Source organism: Pithys albifrons, chromosome 1, assembly GCF_047495875.1.
Source record: "Pithys albifrons albifrons isolate INPA30051 chromosome 1, PitAlb_v1, whole genome shotgun sequence".
Classification (NCBI taxonomy): domain Eukaryota; kingdom Metazoa; phylum Chordata; class Aves; order Passeriformes; family Thamnophilidae; genus Pithys; species Pithys albifrons.
Window position 1 is genome coordinate 66,651,996 of NC_092458.1, and position 23,614 is coordinate 66,675,609.

At 40.8% G+C, this 23,614-nt stretch overlaps 1 protein-coding gene across 6 annotated transcripts in view; it reads left to right on the top strand.

The window, feature by feature from the left end:
- Nucleotides 1-18,085, top strand: part of LNX2 (ligand of numb-protein X 2) — a 61,124-nt gene extending 43,039 nt beyond the window's left edge. For all 6 annotated transcript variants that reach the window (XM_071553431.1, XM_071553412.1, XM_071553403.1 and 3 more), the window contains 7 exons: nucleotides 417-616; nucleotides 4,157-4,528; nucleotides 5,959-6,105; nucleotides 8,261-8,438; nucleotides 10,144-10,375; nucleotides 12,111-12,269; nucleotides 15,726-18,085. In XM_071553431.1, the coding sequence (XP_071409532.1) occupies nucleotides 417-616; nucleotides 4,157-4,528; nucleotides 5,959-6,105; nucleotides 8,261-8,438; nucleotides 10,144-10,375; nucleotides 12,111-12,269; nucleotides 15,726-15,861 (1,424 nt within the window). In that variant the 3' untranslated portion in view covers nucleotides 15,862-18,085. The remainder of the gene's footprint in view (nucleotides 1-416; nucleotides 617-4,156; nucleotides 4,529-5,958; nucleotides 6,106-8,260; nucleotides 8,439-10,143; nucleotides 10,376-12,110; nucleotides 12,270-15,725) is intronic.
- The last annotated feature ends 5,529 nt before the right edge of the window (nucleotides 18,086-23,614 follow it).

The window sequence follows — 23,614 nt, forward strand, 5'->3', positions numbered from 1 at the left end:
CTCCCTTCACCTGGTAACTCAGTAGCAGCTCCTACTGCAGTTGTGAGACCAGCTGATGAAGGGGTTACTGTGGGTTAGCCTAAAATACATTTTTATCATCATCACCAAATGCAAATCTGCAAGTGACCCAGTGTATGAAATTTATTACAAAGGATAAGATCCAAAGGGTTCGGAATATCCTTTCCCAATTCAAATTACCCCATTTCAGGAAGCATGGATGCTACTAAGTCATTAGAGAGCTGTCTAATAAGCTTGGGGTTTCAACAAGTGGTGGAACTAATGCATTTGTGCTTTAGATTGTTGTTAAACCATTGCTTTGTGGCTTGTCTTGCATTATCTTTTGGTGATTTGTTTTATTGAAAGTGAATGAACTAGAAAGGATATTAATCATCTTTCTTTTTAAAAATAATTGGCAGCAAATCAACAGCCACCTACCTTGCCTGAAGGAGAGATCACTACAATTGAGATTCATCGGTCCAATCCTTATATTGAATTAGGAATTAGCATAGTGGGTGGCAATGAAACACCTTTGATCAACATTGTCATTCAAGAGGTTTATCGGGATGGGATCATTGCCAGAGATGGAAGACTTCTTGCTGGAGACCAAATACTTCAAGTATGGAACCTAATTATGTATTCTGTCTGCTTGCTTTTCATTCACTCTTTGTAGAACTACTGATAAAATGAGATGATAGATTTTCCTTGTCAGACTATGTTGTGTCAGTGTTAGCATTGCAATTATCAGTTGGAAGGCAAATTAATATTCAGAGCAGAGCCTGTTGTTTTAGTACTTTTGGCTATCATGCTTTACCTTGTTTGTCAGACCAGTCCCTGGAATTTTTTCCTCCTTAGTATCTCTTATCAATGCTTAAAATACCAGTTTATTTTTCTGTTTTTAAATGTTGTAGGACTGGGTCCTTATTTCAACTTTATGCATGCATTTCAAAGGAACTCAGGGTTATTTCTGGCTACCAAGTTGGTGTAATTTGTCCTATGTAAAAAGCAATTTGGTGATTGTAAGACTGGTGTCATCTAAACTATTTTAATCTATCTTCACTGTTGCCTTCCAGAAGCCTAGGCAGTTGACCTGCATATTTCATTATGTATAAAAGAGTCAGTCTTCAATGGAATGATTTGAAGCAAGGTGTTCTAAGTATTTTCAAAAAAAAAGTAAACAAAATATAAGTTGTTTTTGATTGACTGTGTATTTTTGTTACGGTTTTAAGTAATTAGCACAGACAGTATAAAAAGATCAAATTCTATTAAATTTGAAGTTTTAATTTTTATGTTAGGGGAAGAGGTTGTTTATAGGACACTTAAGAAGGGCAGTAACTGAGTGCTGCATAAACAGGACAGTGCTCTAGCTTCTTTCTATTTTTAGTCATTCTACCTGAAACAAATACATTAGCGTCAATTCAAAATTCCTTCTGTAAGAATGTTTGCTTTTGATCTGAGAGCCTAATATCAGTCCAAAAGAAGTATCAGCCTCTTCGTTTCACTGTTTTGAAATCAAGCTGATTTAAATACAGTAGTTAAGCTTGGAAAGAAATCAGTTACCACTTCAGAAAATAAAGTCCCTTTTGAGAAACCTGCCTTTTTCCTCTTGTGGAGTGTTAGCATAGTGGCTGGCCAGGAAAACAACCCAAGAGATTTCCAAAATGTTGTCTTTTGAACAAGTAATTGCAGACACTGATTGAATGCTGCCTCATTTATTTTGATACTAAGGGCTCTACTAGGTCAACACCATAGGGAGCTGGAGCTCCAGTGAAGATTTGGAGATTCTTGCTGTTTGGGCAGGTGTCAGTTACCATTTCCAAAGTCATAAATGGCAATACATAGACTGTAAATAGGAATGTACAACCTGCAATGAGGCTTCCCCATCAATATGCTGGCAGTGGGGCTGTCAGATTCAAGGCAGGTGTCCATGAGAGTCCTCCTGTTGTGCCACAGGAGAGATACACAGAGTAAAAGCCAAACTTTGTAGAAGTTAAAATACCTTTATTTATTTGAATTTATCTGTGTGGGTTCTGAGTTGTTGTATTAAAATGACCAGGCTTATTCTCTGATGTCTGTAATAAGCTGCAGTTAGATGCAGCTCAGTGTGCACACTTGGATGGAATATTTCTGAAAATGTCTTCAGGGGCTTTTATGAGTGGTAAAGGTCTAAAAGAAAGCCAGAAAGGGCTGTGAGGTGAAACTCAGCATTTTTTGCCCAGTCAAACAAGAGGTATTACCTTCTTAAGGTCTGTGGGAACAGCATTTAGTAACAGCTACATAAAAGCTTATGTTGTCAGCAGGGAACAGATAGGGTGCCTAACATTTTCAAAGTGCTCTACAAATTGTCCCTTTTTTATGCAGGACTATGACTGTAATTCATGTAAAGCATGTTCTGATGTGAATCTCTTTCCTCAAGAAATGCTAAGACTGTTTTTTCTGAAATTGTAAAGTGCCCTGTAGAAAGAAGAATTAAGTTTTATTGCATATATTTTTCTGTGCCCTTTGAATGCTTTCATATATTATGTATTTACTTCAGCTAGCGACAGCTAAAACTAAAACTGGATTTAAGGGCACTGGTGGATGAGCTGTAGTGCTTTTTGAAGGGGGCAGTTGTTATTTCTCTGTCTCAGGGCAGTAGCAGAGCAGGATATGACTGTGATTTGGTGTCTGAGCTTGTGGTGCTGCCGGCAGTGGTGGATTTGTGCTGGGTGTTGAGCTGGAGGTGGCTCAGTGAAGGTACAGGGCCCCTTCACCATTCTGAAACCACCATAGCCAAATGGTTTGGCACAGACCTCTGGGAGCCCATCAGCTCAGATGTGTGAGGTAAGTGTGGCAGCTGTTGTACACAGATTTCTAGGTCCTCTCTCTTCATTTATGTTTCAAGTTTTAATAGTGCTATTAGATGGTGAGAAGCTGGAAGTTTATATTTTTAGTTAACTTACGTTGCAGTTGGGAGTCTTAAAAGGCTCAGGTAAGGCAGATCAGTATTAGACCATTTGGTATTAGTTTCTATCTGCTGAAATTGTGAGGTGGGGGTTACTCCACTAAGGGACAACAGTTACATGCTATGAATGAAGTTTTAGTGTTAACTTTGAACACCTTGTTACAGAACAAGGCAAACACAGCCCTTGTGCTGATTTTTTTTGTGGTGCTCCTGTTTTTTGCCAAATCTCATTGTCAGTTCTTTATACTGCAAGAAATAGCTGAAGGTTACTGATCATTCTCTCACTGTGCCACATAAGAAACACAATTCTTAATTGTAGGAACAGAAAGTTTAATCTGTTTTTCATTTACAACTGAATTTTGAGGAATACAGGTTATAAGTTGGAAACTCTGACCTAGTTGAAGTCTGTGGAAAGTCTTGTAAGTTCATGCTAAGACTTGATAATCAGTACAACCACTCTTCTCTATGGTCCTAGTAAGCAAATTCCATTTTTCTGGATTTCAAGTTTTTAAAAATGTTTTTCACATCATGGGAGTACTGCTTATTGTAAGACACAAGCTTGCTTCAGTGATCTGGATGTAGTTCTTTATAGCTATTTTGTTACAGTTTTAAGTGATCCTGGGCTTGACACTGAAAGCACATGCAAAGTTCTTGGCCTGGAGAACAAACAGTGTAAAGTTCTAAGGAAGACAAGCATAGGAGACCAGGAGAACAAAAACTTGGCCTATGATGGCAGTAGGTGTTCACTGTTAGAGAAATGTTACCTTTGTGGGAAAAGGCCAAAAGTTGCAGCAGGGGAAGTTTAGATTGGATAGGAAAAATTTCTTCACAAAGGGGTTGTCAAGCATGGAACATACTGCCCAGGGAAATTGTGAAGTCACCTGTCCCTGGAGGTGTTTAAAAGACTTACAGATGTGGCACTTGGGGACATGATTTAGTGGTGGACTTGGCAGTGCTGGGTTAATGGTTGGACTTGATGATGTTAAGGGTCTTTTCCAATCTAAAAAGAAATTTCTGAATTGAGCAGCCAATGTGAGTTTGCAGGAGATGACGGACGGACAAGAGAGGAAGCCTAGTAGGGTCAGATACGTAGGCTGCTGTAAGACTGGTTTTGCAGTGAGGTAATTTGAAAAGGACTTTATTTCCATAACCAAGAACAACTAAACATATGAAAATATCATTCTGATGGGGTTTTTTGTTGTTGTTGTTTTGCAGGTCAATAGCTTCGACATAAGCAACGTGTCTCACAACCACGCTCGAGCCGTGCTTTCCCAGCCTTGCTCGGTGCTGCACCTGACCGTGCTGCGGGAACGGCGTTTCGGCAGCCGCACGCACACGCACGGGGACAGCCCCAGCCCCGTGCGGGAGGACAGCTTCCAGGTGACGCTGCACAAGCGCGACTCCAGCGAGCAGCTCGGCATTAAGCTCGTGCGCAGAACGGATGAGCCGGGAGTGTTCATTCTTGACCTTTTGGAAGGGGGGTTGGCTGCTCAGGATGGCAGGCTCTGCAGCAATGACCGCGTACTGGCAATTAATGGACATGACTTGAAGCACGGGACACCAGAGCTTGCTGCTCAGGTTATACAGGTAATTTGTGTTCCCTGCCCAAGCCCTTAGCTCAGCTTTATTTCTTGGGGAAAGCCTGGGGTTGAGTCTGTCCCAGACAGAACAGCCTGAAAGCCTGTGGCAATGCACATTGCAGTGATTTATGTTCTGGAAATGATAGTGCAGAACTGGGTCTGCTTTGGCACCTCCTGGATGAACTTCACCTCCTCAGAAGTGAAAAGTGCATTAGTCTTCCCTGGCATGCAGCCTGAAGGTTAGAAGATGGCTCATGTGAGCAAGCAGAGTAGCCTGTTGTAGCCTATTGCTTAGTAGGCAAAATAAAAAGGATTATTATTACTCTATTTATATATGTATTGTACTTTAATCTCAGTTTACTTTAAGCTCTATAAAGGTGGGCTTTGTTTTGTATTGATTTGCCTGTGTGTGGAATTGAGCTAAAATGAGAAAGCAATTTGTCAAACTTCTCTAAGTCAACAGGTAGCAGCTTGCAAGTCAAATATAGGTCTTCCATGAGTTCTGCATGGTAAAACTCATTTTCTGACTGTTCAAAAAGGGCTTATTCCCAGTGTCTGGCTCTGCTCTGGACACGATTACCCAGTGTTTGATGGTGACATATGACCCTTCCCTGTTCCCACAGGAAAACCGTTACTCCATGCCTTTCTCCCTCTCTCTCTCCTTCTGTAAGGAAACAGTTGCAGCACTTTGCTACTTCCTGCTAATAGGATGTTTGTGAAAACTGCTCTTTTTTTAGGAAAGTTGGCATATACCAGTCGTAGGTTCTTGCAGTTTAGTTTCATGATCTTTGCCTAACCCAGCACAACATAGAGAACTCTTCATACAAATGAGTAGTAGATAATTTGTTTCAGGAATAATTTCAAGAGTGACTTCTATTCTATTTGGGTGACTTCTATCTGTTGAGATGTGGTTTTGCAGGAATAGGAATTCATGTTTTGTTTAACATCTGGTAACTGAAGTGTCATGATATTCCCCACTCCAGAATTTGATGGTCTGCTCATGTATAATGTCTTTCTTGGGAGTGTCTTTGGGAAGTACCAGAGGTGTTCAGAGATTTTGACCAAAATCTACAGATTTTGGAGCCATCATGTAGGTATTTCTTCCATTAATTGCTGTGTTTTGCTGAAATTCGCAGAGGCTGATAATGTAATGGAGTGAATTTTAATGTTTGAAGCTTTGTAACATAAGGTGAGAAATGGTCCTTTTGACACAGGATTTGCACTTGATGTAAATGTAACATTAAAGGTGAAGTCGTGTTAATATCCCCTCCATTTTGGGGGGTAAATTGCAAAAAGAAGTAAGGAACTGAGCAGTCTAAGCAGGACCTGGAAAACAACTTCAGCTGTTGTCTTGTTTCACATTTTCTCATGTTTTTCTGCCTCTCTGATAATCAATATCCTATTAAACTTGATGACTTTGTCTTATCTATTCAACAGGCTAGTGGAGAGAGAGTGAATTTGATCATCTCTAGAACCCTGAAGTCACAGACAGTCAGTATTATCCGAGACACCGGGACTCACAACAGCAACTCATACCAACACCAGTCTCAGCAGCTGTTTCACAGTAGACCTAACTCACATAAGGTTGGTGTTTCTTCTTCTGAGAGGTATAAATACCATTTTAATCATGTGATGGTCTAAGGCAAAACTAGAAGAAAGGATTATATCTTCTTTTTTACCTAATGAAAAAAAACGGTGATGACTTCCAAGTGCTCAAGTCTGGAGTGGCAACAAAAGATACACAGCAGCTTTTCAGTATGTTTTCGGATTTGCTGACTGCAGTGAAGAAGTAACTTCTGTGAGCTCATACAGCTGTAGTTGTTAAACCTCATCTAATACAGTGACACATGTTATTCCTGCATAGAAGAGCTGTCATTCAAGAATGTTATGTTTTTGTTGCCACTGTGCTGGCTTCAGCCAGCAAAGATAGGAGGTGTAGTGTCCACCATCCAGCTTATAAAGACCATGTTGGAAGGATATTTCATCTCCATGAGTCAGCAGTCCTGGCTGCAAGACTGCTGAGTTCTGCATGGTCTCAAGCAGGGAAAGAAAGGCAAAATGAAGAGATTTTCATGAAATTAGTGCCAAATTATCTGGGAGACCTGCAGGAATAAAGATCATGCTTGAGATGTTCTTGTAGTTAGAAAAATATGACTTCTAACTGTTAAGGTGGTGATTTTGTAAAATAATTGCCATGTTGACTGTGTCCACTCTATTGACATTACTGTTTCATGTCATACTTCTGGTGGAAGGATTTACATGTGTTGATAGTATTTTCTTTTAAAAGTTTGAGTCGTTTCAGAAAAAAACAAATGAGGCTCTGGAAGGTTGTCTTCCTTCTGAGGGACAAAGGTGAGGCTCCTAAATACTGTTAGTACTCACCACAACACTGGGCCATAGAACACAATGATCACAGCTCGTCAATATCCAGCTTGAACTCACTTTCCATGTGCCAGCATAGGTTGTGCTCACACCACAGTTCCAAAGCTGATTTGTTGGCAGATTTCCCTCATGTGTTAGTACTATCCGTGGGCTCTCTCAAAGCGGAAAGTCCCATGTAACTGTAACTGATCATTTCCTGTGTTTCATATCATTTATCTTTGTCTCTCTCTCTCATTAACTGGAACTTCAGAAGCCTTGTGGCTTAAAATTTTCCTAAAGCCTGAAGGCTTAAGAAGGAACTGTCTTTATAAGCTGTGGCTTTATGTTTACATATAGCTACATACATGATTAGCATGTATCTGAGGAGCAGAGTCAGTCCGAAGGAGCATTTGGCATTGGAGGTTCAAGAAGACAATGTTGCCATTTTCCAGGAGAAGGCAGGGAAATATTTGTTTATTTATGCTTGAAAGAGTCTTCCAGGCTATTTCTTCTGTTGTTTTGGACTCCTTGCAAGTATTCTGTCCATTTAAAGTGCTTTTACAGGTGTGTGTGCAGTGGTTTGAATGTTTCACTAAATAGCCTGAAGAGGCTATCAGTAAATAAAATTTACTTTGATTCAGCTTTAGATCCTTTTAAACTAAATACAGGCTAAACTTTGTCATTCCAGTGTCATAAAATTAAATACAAGATCTCCTCTTGCTTCAATTTTGAGTTTTTATTGTAATCGTTAGGGAGTCTGTCCAAGGTACCCATTATGAGCCAGGACAATCCATTGGCCTTAGTTTGTGCTCTGGAAAGAGTCTACATACGAACTGCAGAAGAAAACATGATGTATAAGGGATTTAAATAGTCTCTTATTGTCATCATGAAAACACATGTGTTTGGTTTCTTAGGAGCTTCTTTGTAGTTCTGAGACATGTTCAACTGGCAAATGAAGTAATGCTGATGTTCACCAGGACATCAAAAGATTAGTTTCTGGTTTGTCTTCAGTCTTTTGATGATACAGATTTGTAGTGCAATCCTAAAATGTAGCCTCTTCCAGTGTATGATGTTAAGAAAAACTAGACTGAAACTTTCAAGATGAACCTTTATATACTTTCTGTCTATATTTAAGTATCTATGTGCATGGGAGTTTTGTGGAGTTTTATTTTTTTGGTGTGGGGTGGGAGGAGTGGTCTGATCTGGAGGAAATCCAGCCAAAGCTGATTTCTGCTACTTAGTGCTTTTAAACTGTCCTGTTAATGTGCCAAAGTGTAGCTTTGGGGTATATTTAGTTGTGTTTTGTTCTGGGGTTTCGGTTTTGGTACGTTGTGTTTTTTCCTTGGTTTTAACAGTGTTATTTATCTTTGTCAAACAGGATCTCTCCCAGTGTGTTACATGCCAAGAAAAGCACATTACTGTGAAAAAAGAGCCACATGAATCTCTGGGAATGACAGTGGCAGGAGGCAGAGGCAGCAAAAGTGGTGAACTGCCCATCTTTGTGACAAGTGTACAGCCTCATGGGTGTTTGGCAAGAGATGGCAGGATTAAACGAGGTGGGGTTTGACTTCCCTGCTGGTGTGGGTGACCTCTCCTTGCTTTTTGATGACTAGATTCTCTGGAGGCAGGTGGTGTCAAAAAGTCTTTCCACAGATGTAGGGAAATGCTTATGAATGCTTTTCTTCATGATTCAATAATGAAAATACAGTATTTAGTATAGCACTTCCACCTTTTCTAGGAAGGGGATGTTTAGAGCATGATAGTAGGGGAAGTGGGTAAAAGACCAGGAAATGCCTAGTTAAATTCTTTAAAGCTGACAGTAATCCTCTGAGCTGAGGGTCTGGTGTGACACTTTGCTCTGTAGCACACACACATCCTGGTTTTGTGTTTAATTTAATGGGTGGACCATATCTCTGTCCAAGAAATCTCTTCTTCCCAGTGTAACATCTGAACAGCAGAGATGCTCTGATGAAAGCCCACAGCTTACCCATGCTGAGTTTACCCCAGAAGCCACACCAGTGTTGATCCTTGTTCTCAAATGCTTTATGTTCTGTGGGACAGCTTGGATCTACCAGTTCTCAGGGGTGCTGCAGCACCTGCTCTTGTTTGCAGAAGGGAACAAGAAGGTGGAAGTTAGAGTCAGCATAGGTGAAGGCAGTCCTGCATGATTGTCAGCAAAGCATTTGATGATTAAAATGTATTATGTCATATATGAAACAAAGGTTGCCTATAATATCTCTGCGATTCATAGTTCACAGAATTACAGAATGTTTTAGGAAAGAAATTTAGGAAAAAAGCTTCACAGATTGTACATTTAAAAAGAACAGTGTGGGAGCATCCTTATATGCTTCTGAGAGAGGGAGATTTACACCCACACACCAGCAGGTACGCTTTCTTTTTCTGTACTACTATGAAAAACACATTTGATAGAAGAACCACTACAGTTCTCTCATTGTGTAACATTCAAGTAGCCACAGCAGCTACTGGGAGGAAAAACCTGTTAACTGAATCTCATTCCAAATATGACCCAGGTGTTTGCACTTTTGCTTTGTTTTTTCTGGCTTTCATTTGGTAAGACATTGTGTGAAAAAGGAGACTGTCACTGCTTGGATATTTAGTAACATTCTTGTTTTCATCCTTAAGCTTTTTAAAAATATTCTGAATTTAAATTGTGGCAATTTTTTAGTGGCTTTGACTCTTTCCAGATTATCTTCATAGAAATGCTCAGTTTCTTTCTTTCCATTAACTGGGTTTTGTACCAAACTTTCCAGAAGAGTTTGAACATTATTTTTTCTCCCAAGTAACAAGCAAAAACAGGTGACTTAAAACACTCTGTGGGACTCTGCTTATCTACAAAAATTGGATACTTTGAAGTGCTTGTATTGTTCCTTCCATTTAAGGTTAGGGTGAACCTAAGATCCACCACTGGAAACAATTATTTTGTCTTGGCATCTGCAGTAGCAGTTGCAGCCAAGCTGATGAGATGCTTTGGTAATTTCAAGTTTTCAGGGCAATATACCATAAAAGCCACAATATTTGATGTGTTATGTGAAAATAAATTATACTGATCCAGCTTAATAGTTCAATACATGAATGTTTAAAACTGACAATATAAGGCTTCAGAGCTATTTACATTTCTAGTCTGTTAGTTCACTGTCTCAGGTCCAAAAAATACAGTATGAAATGAGACCCTGGCATGGGAGGTGCTGTCACTAGGAAGGAGTGTCAGACTGATGTGTTCTCACTTGTGCCTTTGCACAGGGGATGTGCTGCTGAACATCAACGGCATTGATCTGACTAACCTGAGTCACAGCGAGGCAGTGGCCATGCTGAAAGCTAGTGCTGCCTCTTCTGTAGTTGCCCTGAAAGCCCTGGAAGTCCAAATTGTAGAAGAACAGCCGCAGGCTAATGAAGAACAATTGAGTACCATCAGTGAAAATGAATACGATGCCAGTTGGTCACCATCGTGGGTCATGTGGCTGGGTCTTCCAAGGTATGGATTTAATCTATAGAGTAATTAGTTAGCTGTTTTAAGCTGAGATAAAGAAGCAGAGACTTTATTAGTTGCAACACATCTCCCTAATTTCTGCCTGCCTGACTATCTCAGCTATATTCTATTGGCAATGTGCTTATGAAGCAGACTGGAGCAATGTTTCCTTGGGAAACTCTGAGATGAATAGACTGGGCTTATCCCTTCAAAAACCATAGTGAATCCTCATGTGGAATCTTCTCATTGAACACAATTCATCTTTTGTATTGTTTAATCATATCATAATTTTCTGTAGAATATCTGAAACCAGAACAGTCATTAATAAAACTGCAGAGTATACACCCATTTATCTCTTTCCTAATTTGCTACCTAAATTTATGAGGCCAAATATCTAACTTTAAAATATTGGATCAGACTTCAGCCATTCTAATACTCTTGACACGTCTCTTGTCAATAGCCATGTAACTGTGGGCTCAGAGATGAGAGGCCATAGTTACAAATCCCCATCATTTTTTTTAAGAATCCACTACCATCTCTGCCAAACAGAAAATCTTCAAGGTTTATAGCAAGCTCCCTCCCCTTGACTAATGTGCTGGATGCCACCATGTTTCATTTGTACTCTCGTGTTTCTCACTCTCATGTGGCTGCAGCCAAAAGTTCATTCTGGCATTGATTGCGATCAAGGAGCTTCTGCTAGAGCAAATAATGTTGTTAACTTCAGTCAGGGAATACAGGTTAATTCCTTTCTGTCTGATAGAGTTACCAGGTCTGTAGTTTAAGTATAAAACCACAACAAGAATCAGACAGGTTGGTAGCAGAGTGCAGCCAAAGATAACAGAATTAACTATGCATTGGCCCTCCAGACATTTCACTTTTTTTTTAGTTTAACTGTCAAGTAATTTCTCTCCTATTCAAGTATAAGTGAATTGCCTAATCCGAACAAATGGCTCTCAGTTTTGGTAAATCTCCTTTCCATGCTTCAGCAGTAGTTTTCGTCTATACCACAGATGCCCATGTATGGCTCCTAAAGTTACGCTATGCATTGTGCTGCTATTCTTAAAAAGGGTGTTGGATATCAGTAAAAAACTTGATCTCTTTTTACTTGAAAGTTAATTTCTATGTTTTGGAGGGGGTTTGAGGTCTTTTTTAATTACAGTTATTGGCAACTTCATTGGCAAGAATTAATTTTCACTATGGCAGATAACATAGCAGTACAGTTAGTTAAGTGTGATCTGAAATATTTACGTTCTGTGTAATAAAATGTTTAGTCATTTATATTTTCATTCCTGGTGATGCATCAGTTCAGAGGTAACAAAGATTGTGTATGGAATTTTAATTTTTACGCAAAGTAGGAAAAAACCTAAACTGACTGGGGGTGGAGAAAAAACACTACATTTTTAACTTGCAAAAGGTATCAATTTTCCACCCATGTTGTTGCCACCTGTGAAAGCTCTAAAATGCTGTTCTATTACTGTCAGTTTACAGAGTTAACTGTGTTTAAGTAATTGTTCTAGCACTGTATTATTTCTTTTAAAATACTTTTCTATCTCAGGATTGTGGGTTTTTTGGTAATTGGTTTCAGTATTGCAAAATTCCTCTGAAAACACAAGTCCAATCGGCATCCCTCCCCTTCTCTTCCGCACTTAGCACAGTGGTAATGACAAGGCAGCAGATGTTGTGCCTACTGAGAAGTTGTACACTGCTTTTTCTCTTGCTATCCTGTGCTTCCATTCCACAGCTGCCTACATAGCTGCCATGACGTAGTACTGCGACGGAGCAATTTAGGGAGCTGGGGATTCAGCATCGTCGGTGGCTACGAGGAGAACCACACAAACCAGCCTTTCTTCATTAAAACCATTGTTCTTGGAACTCCTGCATACTTTGATGGAAGACTAAAGTAAGCTAAAATAATAGTGGTAGAAATACTAATAGTAGTGACAGCAGCAACAATAAACCCCTTTAGTAGCTGCGTGCTGGTGCAACTAATTGCTTAAGGAAGTACACCATAGGATCTTACACTGGACAATCATGCAGCTCAGGAGTGCTTTGCTTCACTGTTAGAGTGTGATGCAGGGGTGTTTCTGCTGTGGAAGGGGTATCTGCCAGAGGGGATGGTTGTGCTGGCACCTCTGCCATCTCCTGTTCTCCTGCCTAGCTGCAGTGCTGATGGCACTGTCTCCATCTCCCTGTAGAACTCTTGTTTAGGCCAAAAGGCATTATTGAGCATATATGTGCAGAACTAGCTAGCTTTTGTCTTCCTGGAGAACAGCTAGAAATTAGAACTTACTTCTGTAAAGTGGGGAAAACTGCTTTATCCTTTCACATAACCTTCTGAAGCCGCTGCTGGAAACCCTGCTACTGAAGATGAGTGGTGCTGGTTTAATGGAAGGACAAGAAAGTACATGAATATTATCTCTGAAAAGGTGGCTAAGGAATCAAGTCCCCATGGCAGTGCCCTGAGAGTCAATAGTTGGCAGGAAAGTCACTGATAAATGAAGCAAGTTCAGCAAAGGGTTAGGGTTGGGGTTAGGTTTGGGATTAGGGGAGGTGGTGGGAGCTGGAGCCCTTGCCCTTAAAGGAGAGGACATCAGGAGCAGCCAACAGCCCCTTCAGTGCTCACAAGAAGATTATCAAGAAGACAGAGCCCAGGGTTGTCAGTGATAGAGGATGAGAGGATGAGAAAGAATGTGCACACATTGACCAAAAGAACTCGAGTCTGTTTATAAAGAGAAACTACTTCCCCATGGGGTTAGTCAGGCAGTGGCATAAGTTGCATGGTCTCTGTGCTTAGAGGTCTCTGAGACCTAAATGGGTAAAGCCATGAGAGTCCCGGTGAGGTCTTCTCCTTGCTTGCAGTAGAAGGGGGCCTGTAGACTTCCTGAGGTCCCTTCTGACCTTAAAGATTATATGATTGTACACATTATGTTTGTGTTTTGGTTTGAATACTTTGGCAAAATGCCAAGTATAAACCAAAGGACAAAGCTCCTTCCCCACCCTGCCAAGAAAAGGGAGGAAAAAAACTGGACTCTTAAACTTGAACTTAACTAGTTATATATTTACACAAAAAAGGGAAAATGAAAAGTAGACTAAAATATAACACACACCTACACACGTTAGATATAATAACAATCCTCTGCCTCCCACCGAAAACAGATCACATCACTCCAGATCCATAAAGCACCCCAAAATACACCTAGCAAAGAAAAGAGAGAATAACAATAAAATGTTTACTTCCCCAAACTAAAACAAAATGCAATGTAGTGGTGGGGCAGCAACAAGGCCCAGCACAGCAGGACAACAGCAGTGTGTCCTGTCTCTATCTCAGCCATGATGGGAACTGAGAGAACTCCTCCTACTCTGCTGTATTTATACTTGAGTTGATGTCAGAATATAGCATGGACTACCATGGGCCAGTAGAAGTCAGAGCTGTCAGCTGGCCTGACCCAGCTCGAGTCAGCTGATAATCTGAGGCCTACTCTGAGAACTAAAGCTTAAATTTAGGCCTAGTTAAACCCATAACAGTTTGGATGCTGCCCCCAGGTCTGGTATCAGATACATATCTTATCCTAGTTAAGATTAGTTCAGAACTAGGACTTAAAATTTCTATTAAAGTTTCTCTTGTTCGTGAACTTGATTTTGTGAAGGTGACAGTCAAGAATATTCAACTTGAAGTTTCATGGCATGATTTTTACATGTAGATTTTCTTACAAAGAAAAAAATGTACTTATGCCTAGAGCCATGACAGTAATTGATTTTTCAGTTCAATGACTAAATAAATAAATGAAAAAAAGCTTGGCTGAACACAAAATTACTATTTTTTTCCGTCTATGGAACAGTTTGGATTAAAGATCTCAGTTCAACTCAAAGTACATAATTTCAGATTGGGTACTTTATAAGTGGAAGTATTCACACAAATGGAAACTCAAGCATGATTCCTACAAAGAGGGGAAGAGTCATTGAGGCCACATTTAGCCCCCTTGTAAAGAATGAAGAAGATGCTCTTGTGTTATACTGTGATATAGTACCCTCTGTTAAATGTACTGGCTCACGGAGAATATAGACTTAAAAATGGGCCATAACAAGGGAGAGCTCCTTAGAATCTGCACCTTGAGTTACTGTGGCCAAGTCTCCTTAAAGTTGTTCTGTTTTGTTTAAATTATTTAACTATTTTGTTAGGCTATAAAGGAAGGGAGTAAATAACTTCACAGCTGAATAGTTTAGACAGTTTTCTCTTTATATGATCTATCTGGTGTGATTTTATAGAAGGTGAAATGACTTCAGGAGAAAGGCTGGATGAATGAGATGCCACTCAGTGAACTGCAGCATTGTGGCTTGGGCAATGGGGTTCCTTGGTTCAGACAGAGAAGGACTTCTGAAAGCATATTTGACTGGTCCTCTTCCTCATGGAGGGCACTGGGAGAAGAGCTCAGGAGAGCATCTCTTCACCATCCATTTTGGTGCCTCCAGTAGTTGGGAAGATGAGTTTCAGGAAAAGTCCTGTTTGATCTCCCGAGTCATGTTCAGCTGCTTTGGGGAATGTCGAACACACACTCCAGTCACAAAGAAGAGGTGTCTGGAGATGGAATATGCTCAGCATAGGAAGAAGTTAGATGCTTTTTTGATGTTTATCTTGAGCTTCTTAAAAAAAAACTCAAAACTTTACCCTTTGAGGTCAATTTTCTCAGGCCAGCAAATAGCACCGTCCAGAATTTCTCTTCCTCACTTCAAAATGCAGAGATGCTACAACTTCTCAGTTGAACCATCTGCTGAGGGACACTTCAAGCCAAACGGTTATATTTGACAAAATCATAAGCCACTGAAAACAAGATTCTCAGTTGGAATGTGGTTGGTTGGTAACCACAAGTATCTTTACTTACACCTCCTACGGGTAAAGGCATGTTTGGTGTAAATGTGTTATAATCCACACAAACAAACAGAAATGCTTCTGTCATGCACCTGCTACCTCATTATCTTCTCTTGACTTCATTAGGTCTTTCCAACCTGCTCTTTTCACATTTCCCTCTAGGTCAGTTCTTAATGCAGAACTGTCTTTGTATTAGAATTGAAATATACTGGTTTGGGAATTTCCCAGGTGAGTTTCATAGAATCCTAGAATAGCTTCAAAGCTGGAAGGGACCTTTTAAAGGTCATTTACTCCAACACTCCTGCAATGAGCAGGGTTATCTTTCAGTAGTAGAACAGACTTAAAAAACCCAAGGAGTTTCAGTTTTAGTCACGCTTTCAGCCTGATGCAAACTTACCACCCCAGCAGTGAAGTGCTCTTTGTTGGTGTGTGCTCATTACTGCAGAGCAGGCTTCATAATGTGGGTTTTTTTCTTCTTGTGTTTTTTAGGTGTGGTGACATGATTGTTGCTGTCAATGGACTGTCCACGGTTGGAATGAGCCATTCTGCACTCGTTCCCATGCTGAAGGAGCAGAGGAACAAAGTGACTTTAACTGTGATTTGCTGGCCTGGAAGCCTCATATAGATGTGTGAATCACTTCAGTTCAAGCAGCGTCTTTTTCTAGATAGCTGGCACAAAAATCTCCTCTATCTTTTTTCCTCTATTGATACAGCTGGTTATAAGCAGGGCCAAAACTGCTGTATTTTCCTTTTTTACGGGCCTCACAGACTTCCTCTATGTATTTTTCCATCCTTAAATAGCTATTTCTGTTTGCTATGTCTATTGCTGACACAAATGCAAATGTGCACAAGCTCACAGTGAAACTCCCACTCCAGTAGGGTTGTCATTGAGCTTTTCCCATCAGGCTTGTAGAGTCAGCAGAAGAACTTTGGAGTTCTTTCCACAGACCTCAAGCTATATGTGATATATAAACGTAATATTCATGTGCCCACTCTTCCCTGCAAACAGAACATGTGTCAGTACTGGAATGACACATTTATCTGCTGCTATGAATCAAAACCTGTTTCCAAAGGTACATCTCTGCATTTTGTAAGCCTTTCCATTTTTGATTCCATATTTCAAACTGATTCAGATATTCCGTATTACTCATCAGAAATTACTTGGTCCCCCAAATATTTCTTGCAGGGCATCAGTATTCATAGAAAAGTAGGACAAAAGCCTGATATTACTGGAATTTTTATAAAGTGCAATAATTGGACTCTTTGTTAGGAAACTTTAATATATTACAGAGTTTGTACCCTATAATGACAAGAAATATGGAAGTAATTACTGTTGCAATGCTGGCAAGAATACATGTGCCCAAGGTCGCCTTTGAGTAAATGGCTTGCAGTGTTAGACTTTACTTTACAAATGAATGTTTTGCTATGTCAGAGAATTTTGATGAACATTTTTATGAAGATCATTTTTACTGTTTTTATTGTAGTTGTCAGCTGTCTTTAGTCAAGTGTGGAAACAATACTTTGACTTGTACTTTCTAAATGAGAGAATTATTTCCAGGGAAAAAAGCAAACTATTAAGAAACCATATGTTATGGTTTACAGGTGGGCAGGCTAGAAGGAAGGCTCTTTGATTTCACGTCCAACTGAAAAGTAAGCTGCAAAGTTCACTTTTAACTCTGTCACCTCCTGACAAATGTGCAAATGCCTTGATATCAAATGCTGAAAGAATCTTTTTTGCATTTCAGGATTTTTTTTTCCTTTAGAGAGCACCTGCTATTAAGTTGTCAGTAATACTATTTGTCTTGGATTGTATTTGGTATTTTTACAAACCAACCTGCAACTTCTAGACTTTGCCTTTCCATCATATATGCAGGCTAAGCACACATTTGTGTAAGAAAAGGTGGGTGGAGCACAGAAAAAAGTGTGCTGACCTGGAGCTAACCCTGTGTGTTGTCAGTGTTCTCAATATTTGAAAAAGAGCTTCATTTATAAACCAGGTTCCCAGCTGGAACTGATTTTCTGAATGACCTCTGTATTGTATTATTCATTACCAGAGAATGTATCTGAGAGTCACAGCATATTTCAATTGTGAAGCATGAACTTTATTTTCAGACTTAGCTGGTATAATATTGGGGCATATTATCGCATGTCATTAATTCCAGTAGCTTTGTTTTCAAATGAAATAAAGTTACTGTTTGAAAAAAAAAAAGGTAAAAATCTCATATAAATGAAGTGGGCTTAGTCCTCTCTGTAATGTATACTATCAGGTTAATTTCATAATATTAAAATACAAAATAATGTCCTTTCCAGCATATTACTGTAGTGAGAATCCGTTTCTGAAACAAACACCAAATTTATTTGATACTCTGACTGATTTGAGAACAAGTTTTCTCCCATCCCCAGATGGTGTTTAGCTGTATGCTTTGCCCTTAATGCAGACTTTTTTGTAAAGTACATCTTAGTGTAGACTTAAGGGAAGTTTTTGACATATGTCCTAGGTTTAATATTTTTTATTTTAAAATTTACACTTTTCATTCAAAATCCTGCAAAAATATTTTTAGATTTTTTTTCTTTTTTCTGTTATATGTAACAAAAGCATGGGTTAGCTTATACTGTGCAGTTTTGTTTCTGTGTGCTGTAGCTTTTGATCAGAATATTTAGTGATAAAACTTTTTGGAATAAATTTGCTTCCTGAAACATTTTTTCCCATTACTCTTGTAGCTGCGTAGTTGGGTTTGGTTTTCTGTGCCTTCTGTTTTAAATTATTTCAAGTTTATTTTTTTCCAGATATTGCTATCTAATTGTATGGTATTAATGAAGGATGAATGAAAATAAAAGTTCATTCTACACATTGTAATAACTCCAAGTATGGTCTCACTCTTTGCAAAACACAAGGATAGCTCATTGCATACTCAATTTAAAGATTTTTTTTCTGCTGTGGTTTATCATAGATTACAGTTAGTGAATGTACAGAAAGGGTCTGAGGGCATGTACATCATGCCAGGGTAATATACCAGCTGTTTCACCAGCAATCATGGTGCTAAGTATTTCTAAAGTTGAGGTAAGATTGGTGTCTTAGGCTACTTTGCCACAAGTAGCATTTCCTCTTTTGCCCTCAATGCCAGCTGGTACTGATCAGCTGGAGGATGTCTTCACAGGAGAGATTTGATGCAGGGAGACAGTCTTGCTGGAAACATCAGTTTTACAGCTGAAACTTGAGCCTCCTGGTTATCAGTTCCCATCTCCATCTACTGCAGGCAAGTGTGCTCTATCGTCAGATGTCTGCAATGCTAGAATGAGTCTGAAAGTAATTTCTTAATGATTTGCAGCAAAGTTGCCCAGAGTCTGCATTCTTACTTCTTGCAGGAGTTACTGGGTTATGAATGGTTGAATTGCTTTAAAACAAAACCATGCCTATGTACAGAAATGTGTAAGAAACCAGCCATGTCTGCCAGTAGGTTATGAGGTCTTGTACTTCTTGTAAGGTAAGAGCCAGACCATCAGAGTTTTGGTTTACAGACAGATGAATGAGTTCATTGTTTCACCTGGAGGTGCACAGAGATTTTTGTAAAGTGGTCATCTGTGTGCTGGATTTTCATGGGAGGAACACCTTATTCTGCATCACAGCGTGCCAATGAAGTGAAATCTGAAGATACTTTCTGTCTGGAGTCAGGGACAACTGAGAGGAAAAATCAATGTCACAGAAGAATTAAGAATTTATATAGTTGCAAATTCCTTAATAGTTTTGGGGTGAGTATGATCAAAATCTAAGCCTAGTTCTCAGACAGTGTGACAGAAGCAAGGCAAGTTATTTTTTTTTAAGAAGCTTGACGATTTACTTCGATATCATTTTTTTAATAGCTCATAAAAAGTTACTAACAAATGAAAGTAGGAGATCCTGGTGAGTTAAAAATACATATATGCCAGGCAGGGCAGCAGTGATGGCAACCATGGAGTTAAGGCCACACATTGCCCAAGAAGATGTAACACCAAGGGAGGTCAGTGACCATCCTCATCACAGTTGTCTCAGGCAACTTTTGGTGAGCCTACTTCCCTAAAAAGTGGTTCTCTGCTGACACAGAAAAAGAAGAGACAGAAAGTGATTTGCAGTGACCTTGTCACACCTGACATAAATCTGTCCAGCTAGCGAAGAACAATTCTTAGATTACTTGTTGCCCAGAGGACGGAGGAGGCTTTAGACTTCATACTTCTGGGACAATTCAAGTAATGTTACATGAGTAAGAAAGCTTAATCTTAACTAAATGTTGATGTGGTCCTTCTGTTTTTGCCATATCACATAGATAGGTCTCCTGAATGTTAGCAGTGCAGTATCGGTGCAATGCCCTGTCAGCGATGCACTGCAGTTGGCACAATAGTGATGAACTCCCTTCTGCAGAGTCACACAGAAAACTTCAGAAGACTCAGAAAACCAAGTTGGCTCAAGAGTGATTGAAGGCAGCCTGCCCAGCATCAGCCATGGCATTCACTGTGCCTGAAGCTTCTGCAGAAAGAGAAGGAATGTGTTTGGGTTTGGAGTTGGGTTTTTTTTGTTAAGCTATGCTGGTAAAGGCCGGCTGAAGGAGTCTGTGGCTTGCAAGCACACCCAAGCAGAAAGAACATCCATCTCAGTAGGGAAAACCAAGTTTGTTTTGCCAAAGGAGGGATGAGAGCCAACTGCTCCCATCACAGGACATGGAGGAAGTGGGCAAGAAATGGAAGGCCAGGGCCTCTTCTGCAACTCTTAGAACAAATACCACATCTGGGAGTGGCTGCCCCTCTTCACTCTCTTTCCAGAGTATTGGTAGCCTCAATTCCCCTCCTAGGCCTTTCCTACCCTGCCTTAGCCACAGCAGCCAGCTGTAGAGACCCCATAGAGGCCCTGGCTTAGGTTTAGAGAGAAGAAATAATGGCATTGAGGCCACTTTGCATCCCACAGCATCCTGCCACAGCAATGAGTACCAGCTTCAGCTGTGTGGGAATCAGTGGTCGCAGTGGTGACTCAGTCTTGGAGGTCTTGCAGGGAGGTGGTCTGCAGAACAACCACCCCCTCCTTTTTAAGATGCAGATGCAAGGGTTGATGTAAACACAGCAGAACCACTCTCTAACTCTGGTCTCCCAGCTCCCAGAATAACCTCTGCAGTGTAGGAGGTTCATCTGGCAGCTCTGTTTTACCCCCATAGTGTATGATGGTGCAAAACCACCAGGCAGCAAGACCCAAAATGCCTTTTTTCTGCCCCTAAACAGGCAGGTATTGAAACTTAAGCCTTAGTCTGAACCTGGCCATCTGACCAGTTCCATAAGCCCTTTCTCAGTGAGCAGCTTCACTAAAGCCCAGTGAGCCAGGTTTGCAGCTGTACACAGCTTTGTATGATAAGGAATGAAGTAAGCAATTTAGGAACACATTTGGTATTTCATTCAGTCTGGGACAAACCAAAGTGCTGGTGGCTTTGCTCCTAGGTCTTGCTATAAAGTGATTGTGGAAAGCTACTGAAGAGAAACCTTTTAATCAGATTAGAATAGATAAAGAGTATAACCCCTTGGTTATACAATTGAGCTTTCTAATCATATTAAACTTTAATACTGGCATCAGTGCCATATTGGAACAACAATCACAAAAAGCTGTAAGCATAAAATATTACAGATCCTTAAACATACTACAAAATGTCATCCACTAAAGTTAAGAAATGTTATCGTGTTTGGGGAAATGTGCCAGCTAAAAAAAAACAACACCCGGGAGGCTGAAGTCCTATGTACATGTGCAGATTAAATACAGCACAGCAGAGGCAAGACTTGACCTTTTTGTTTCTTACATTTTTATTAATTAAATTGCTTCCCAAGCAGCTACTTCTGCCACCACTATTACCCACCTTAGCCCTCATCTACCAAGGTGCTAAGTACACTTAACTCTTTTTGCAATCAGTTAAGAGTGTCCCTTGTTGTGAGATGCAGCAAGAAGTGGCTCCTCTTTACTGGTGAAACAGCCCTGGAAAGAAACGGCATCAGCTCTCTTGCCCCATCACTGCTGCAGTCAGTGCTTAAAGCTGGAGAGGACTGAAGCCAAACGCTAGATTTAGGTGGGTTATTTTCTGGCATCTCTGTGTTTCTAGAGATCTGAGTTTCCTCTGTGAATCGGGTTTGCGAGCACAAAGGACACTGCTTGGAATCAGTGGCCTTGCCCTGAATCTCTGCCTGCAGCCACAAGTCCTGCTGGGATGCCCTCGGGATGCTGCGGCCTTGAATCGTAGCAGATGATTGTGGCTGTCCCTCCTTGAGTAGAGCAGCCAAGCAATAATTCAAAACTGAAGGTTTTCCTTTTTCCTTTCCTCCAGCTGGAGTTGCATCTTCCTACAGACATGCTGGAGGTGCTTTGTGGTTTGTTTTCATTGAGTAGAGTCAAGGTAGCAGAGACCTCAGATTTAAACCACACAGTCCCTTCTGGCTGTGGTGTGAGTGTGGCTGGCAGCTTGGCATGGGGTGATGTCCATGCAGGCAGTCAGGATAGTCCAGGAGCCACCATGCTGCTGCAGCCCTCATCCCATCCTGGGGAGCTGATCCAGGGATACAGTCAGCTGTGCAGCTGCAGTAATTTTTTCTGTTTTCACCTCAGGATGAAAATAATGCCAACCTGTGTATGGTTTTCACCTTGGGATGAAATTTTATTCATCTGAATATTTTGCATCTCACAGAGATTTTCTCAAACTAAATAGCATTCACCCTCAGGGGTTTTTTTCCCAAACTTCCATTGTTTTTTGACCATTTTGCATGTTTCCTGTACACTCTCCTGCTATAGTGATGGTTGACTGCTCCCCTACAACAATCTTAAGTGGTGTTTTTTCCAACCCATCTTCCAGCCCACTAATGCCTCCTCCAGGCTCAGGGTCTCTCTGCATCGTCCTCTGACAGGTAGTGCATCAGGAGGCATAAAAGGGCATTTTGGGCTTGCCATCACTGCTGGTACTAATGGAGCTTGAGGTTCAGCATTGCACTGGGACAACTGTTGGGGTTTCTGCTCCCCACTGCCAGGGAGCATCACAGCTGGGTCCTGGAAAGCTCTCCCACCTCTGGTGCCAACCCCAGCACCCCACACATTAGTGGCCCCTGGTTGGTGGGAGGGGATATCACTCTAACAGCCTGGGAAGTTTGGCTCTTTGTGTTCTTTTGTGGTTGGTGCCCTGGTAATTATGCACCTTATGAAGATATGCAATGTAATCATACCCCTCTAGAAATGCCTTGGATTAAAAGCTTTTCCTGGGTCTTTAGGTGATGGGTCTGCAATTACAGAAAATGAACTGCATTTTAGCTTTCCATTCAAATTAATAACAGTGGTTCTCCAGTTGACTCTCTGAGTAGTTAATGGAACAAACTGGATGCTTCACTACAATACGGGTTTTAAAGCTATTTGAGAGAGATTCTGTTTCAAATAGGAAAATAATTCACACAATGCAAAAAATCATTGTGTTCACATCTTTGTGAAGTAATGGCTCTGTGAAGCTTTGAGATGTAACTGTTTATCAATAATTATTTCAATGTGTTCTTCCATCCCTTGATGCACTGGCAAGGAATGACCTGCAGAGAACTTTGGAGAAAGAAAAACAGGTCAAGGAATTAATGATGCAGAAATAAGCTCCAGCCTGGCCTGAGAGTATGAAGGGGTTTTACCATAAACCTTGAAAAATAGATTTGTGTAATTTTATGCAGGGTAGAAGATCAAATATTCTGAAACTTGTCAAATTTCAGTTACTCCAACTTGGCTCAGTTAAACTCAAGCTCTGATGCAAATTTTGGAGTGCTGCTGGTGTGTTGCAACAGATTGCAAGGAGAGAGGACCCAGCCCTGCTCCTACATCCCAGTTAACCTGCCCCATGTATATGTATGGCCAGACTTTGTGAACGCAGATTTGGGCAGGGCTCTCCCCACGTGGGTGTGCCCTTCCGGCCTGTGCAGTGGATTTTTTAGGTGAGGAACAGCGTGCGCAGAACTGGCCTCACCGTTTAAGTCCTAAGGTCCATTTGCCACGGCCGAGCAAGCTTGGACAGCGACAGTGAAGTCCTCAGGACTGTCTCCAGCACCCGGTACTAACTGGGGCTGAGCCTGCTGAGCATCCGAGATGTGATGGGATGGGATGGCAGGGAGGCATTGAACTGCCAGGGGACAGTCCCACTGACACTCGAACTCAGGTCCTTGGGATTCAGAGTCCAGAGTGCTATCCATTACACCATGGGACCACCCCAACCTGCCCCATAGGCAGAAGCAAAACAGCTCTCACATCTTTTGTTGCATCAGCTTCCTTTCATAGCTCCTTGCCTGCAGAGTAGAGGTGCATCTAGTGCATCGCTTTCCAGGTGGGTGGAAAAACAAGTGATGTCTCTTTCCCAGGT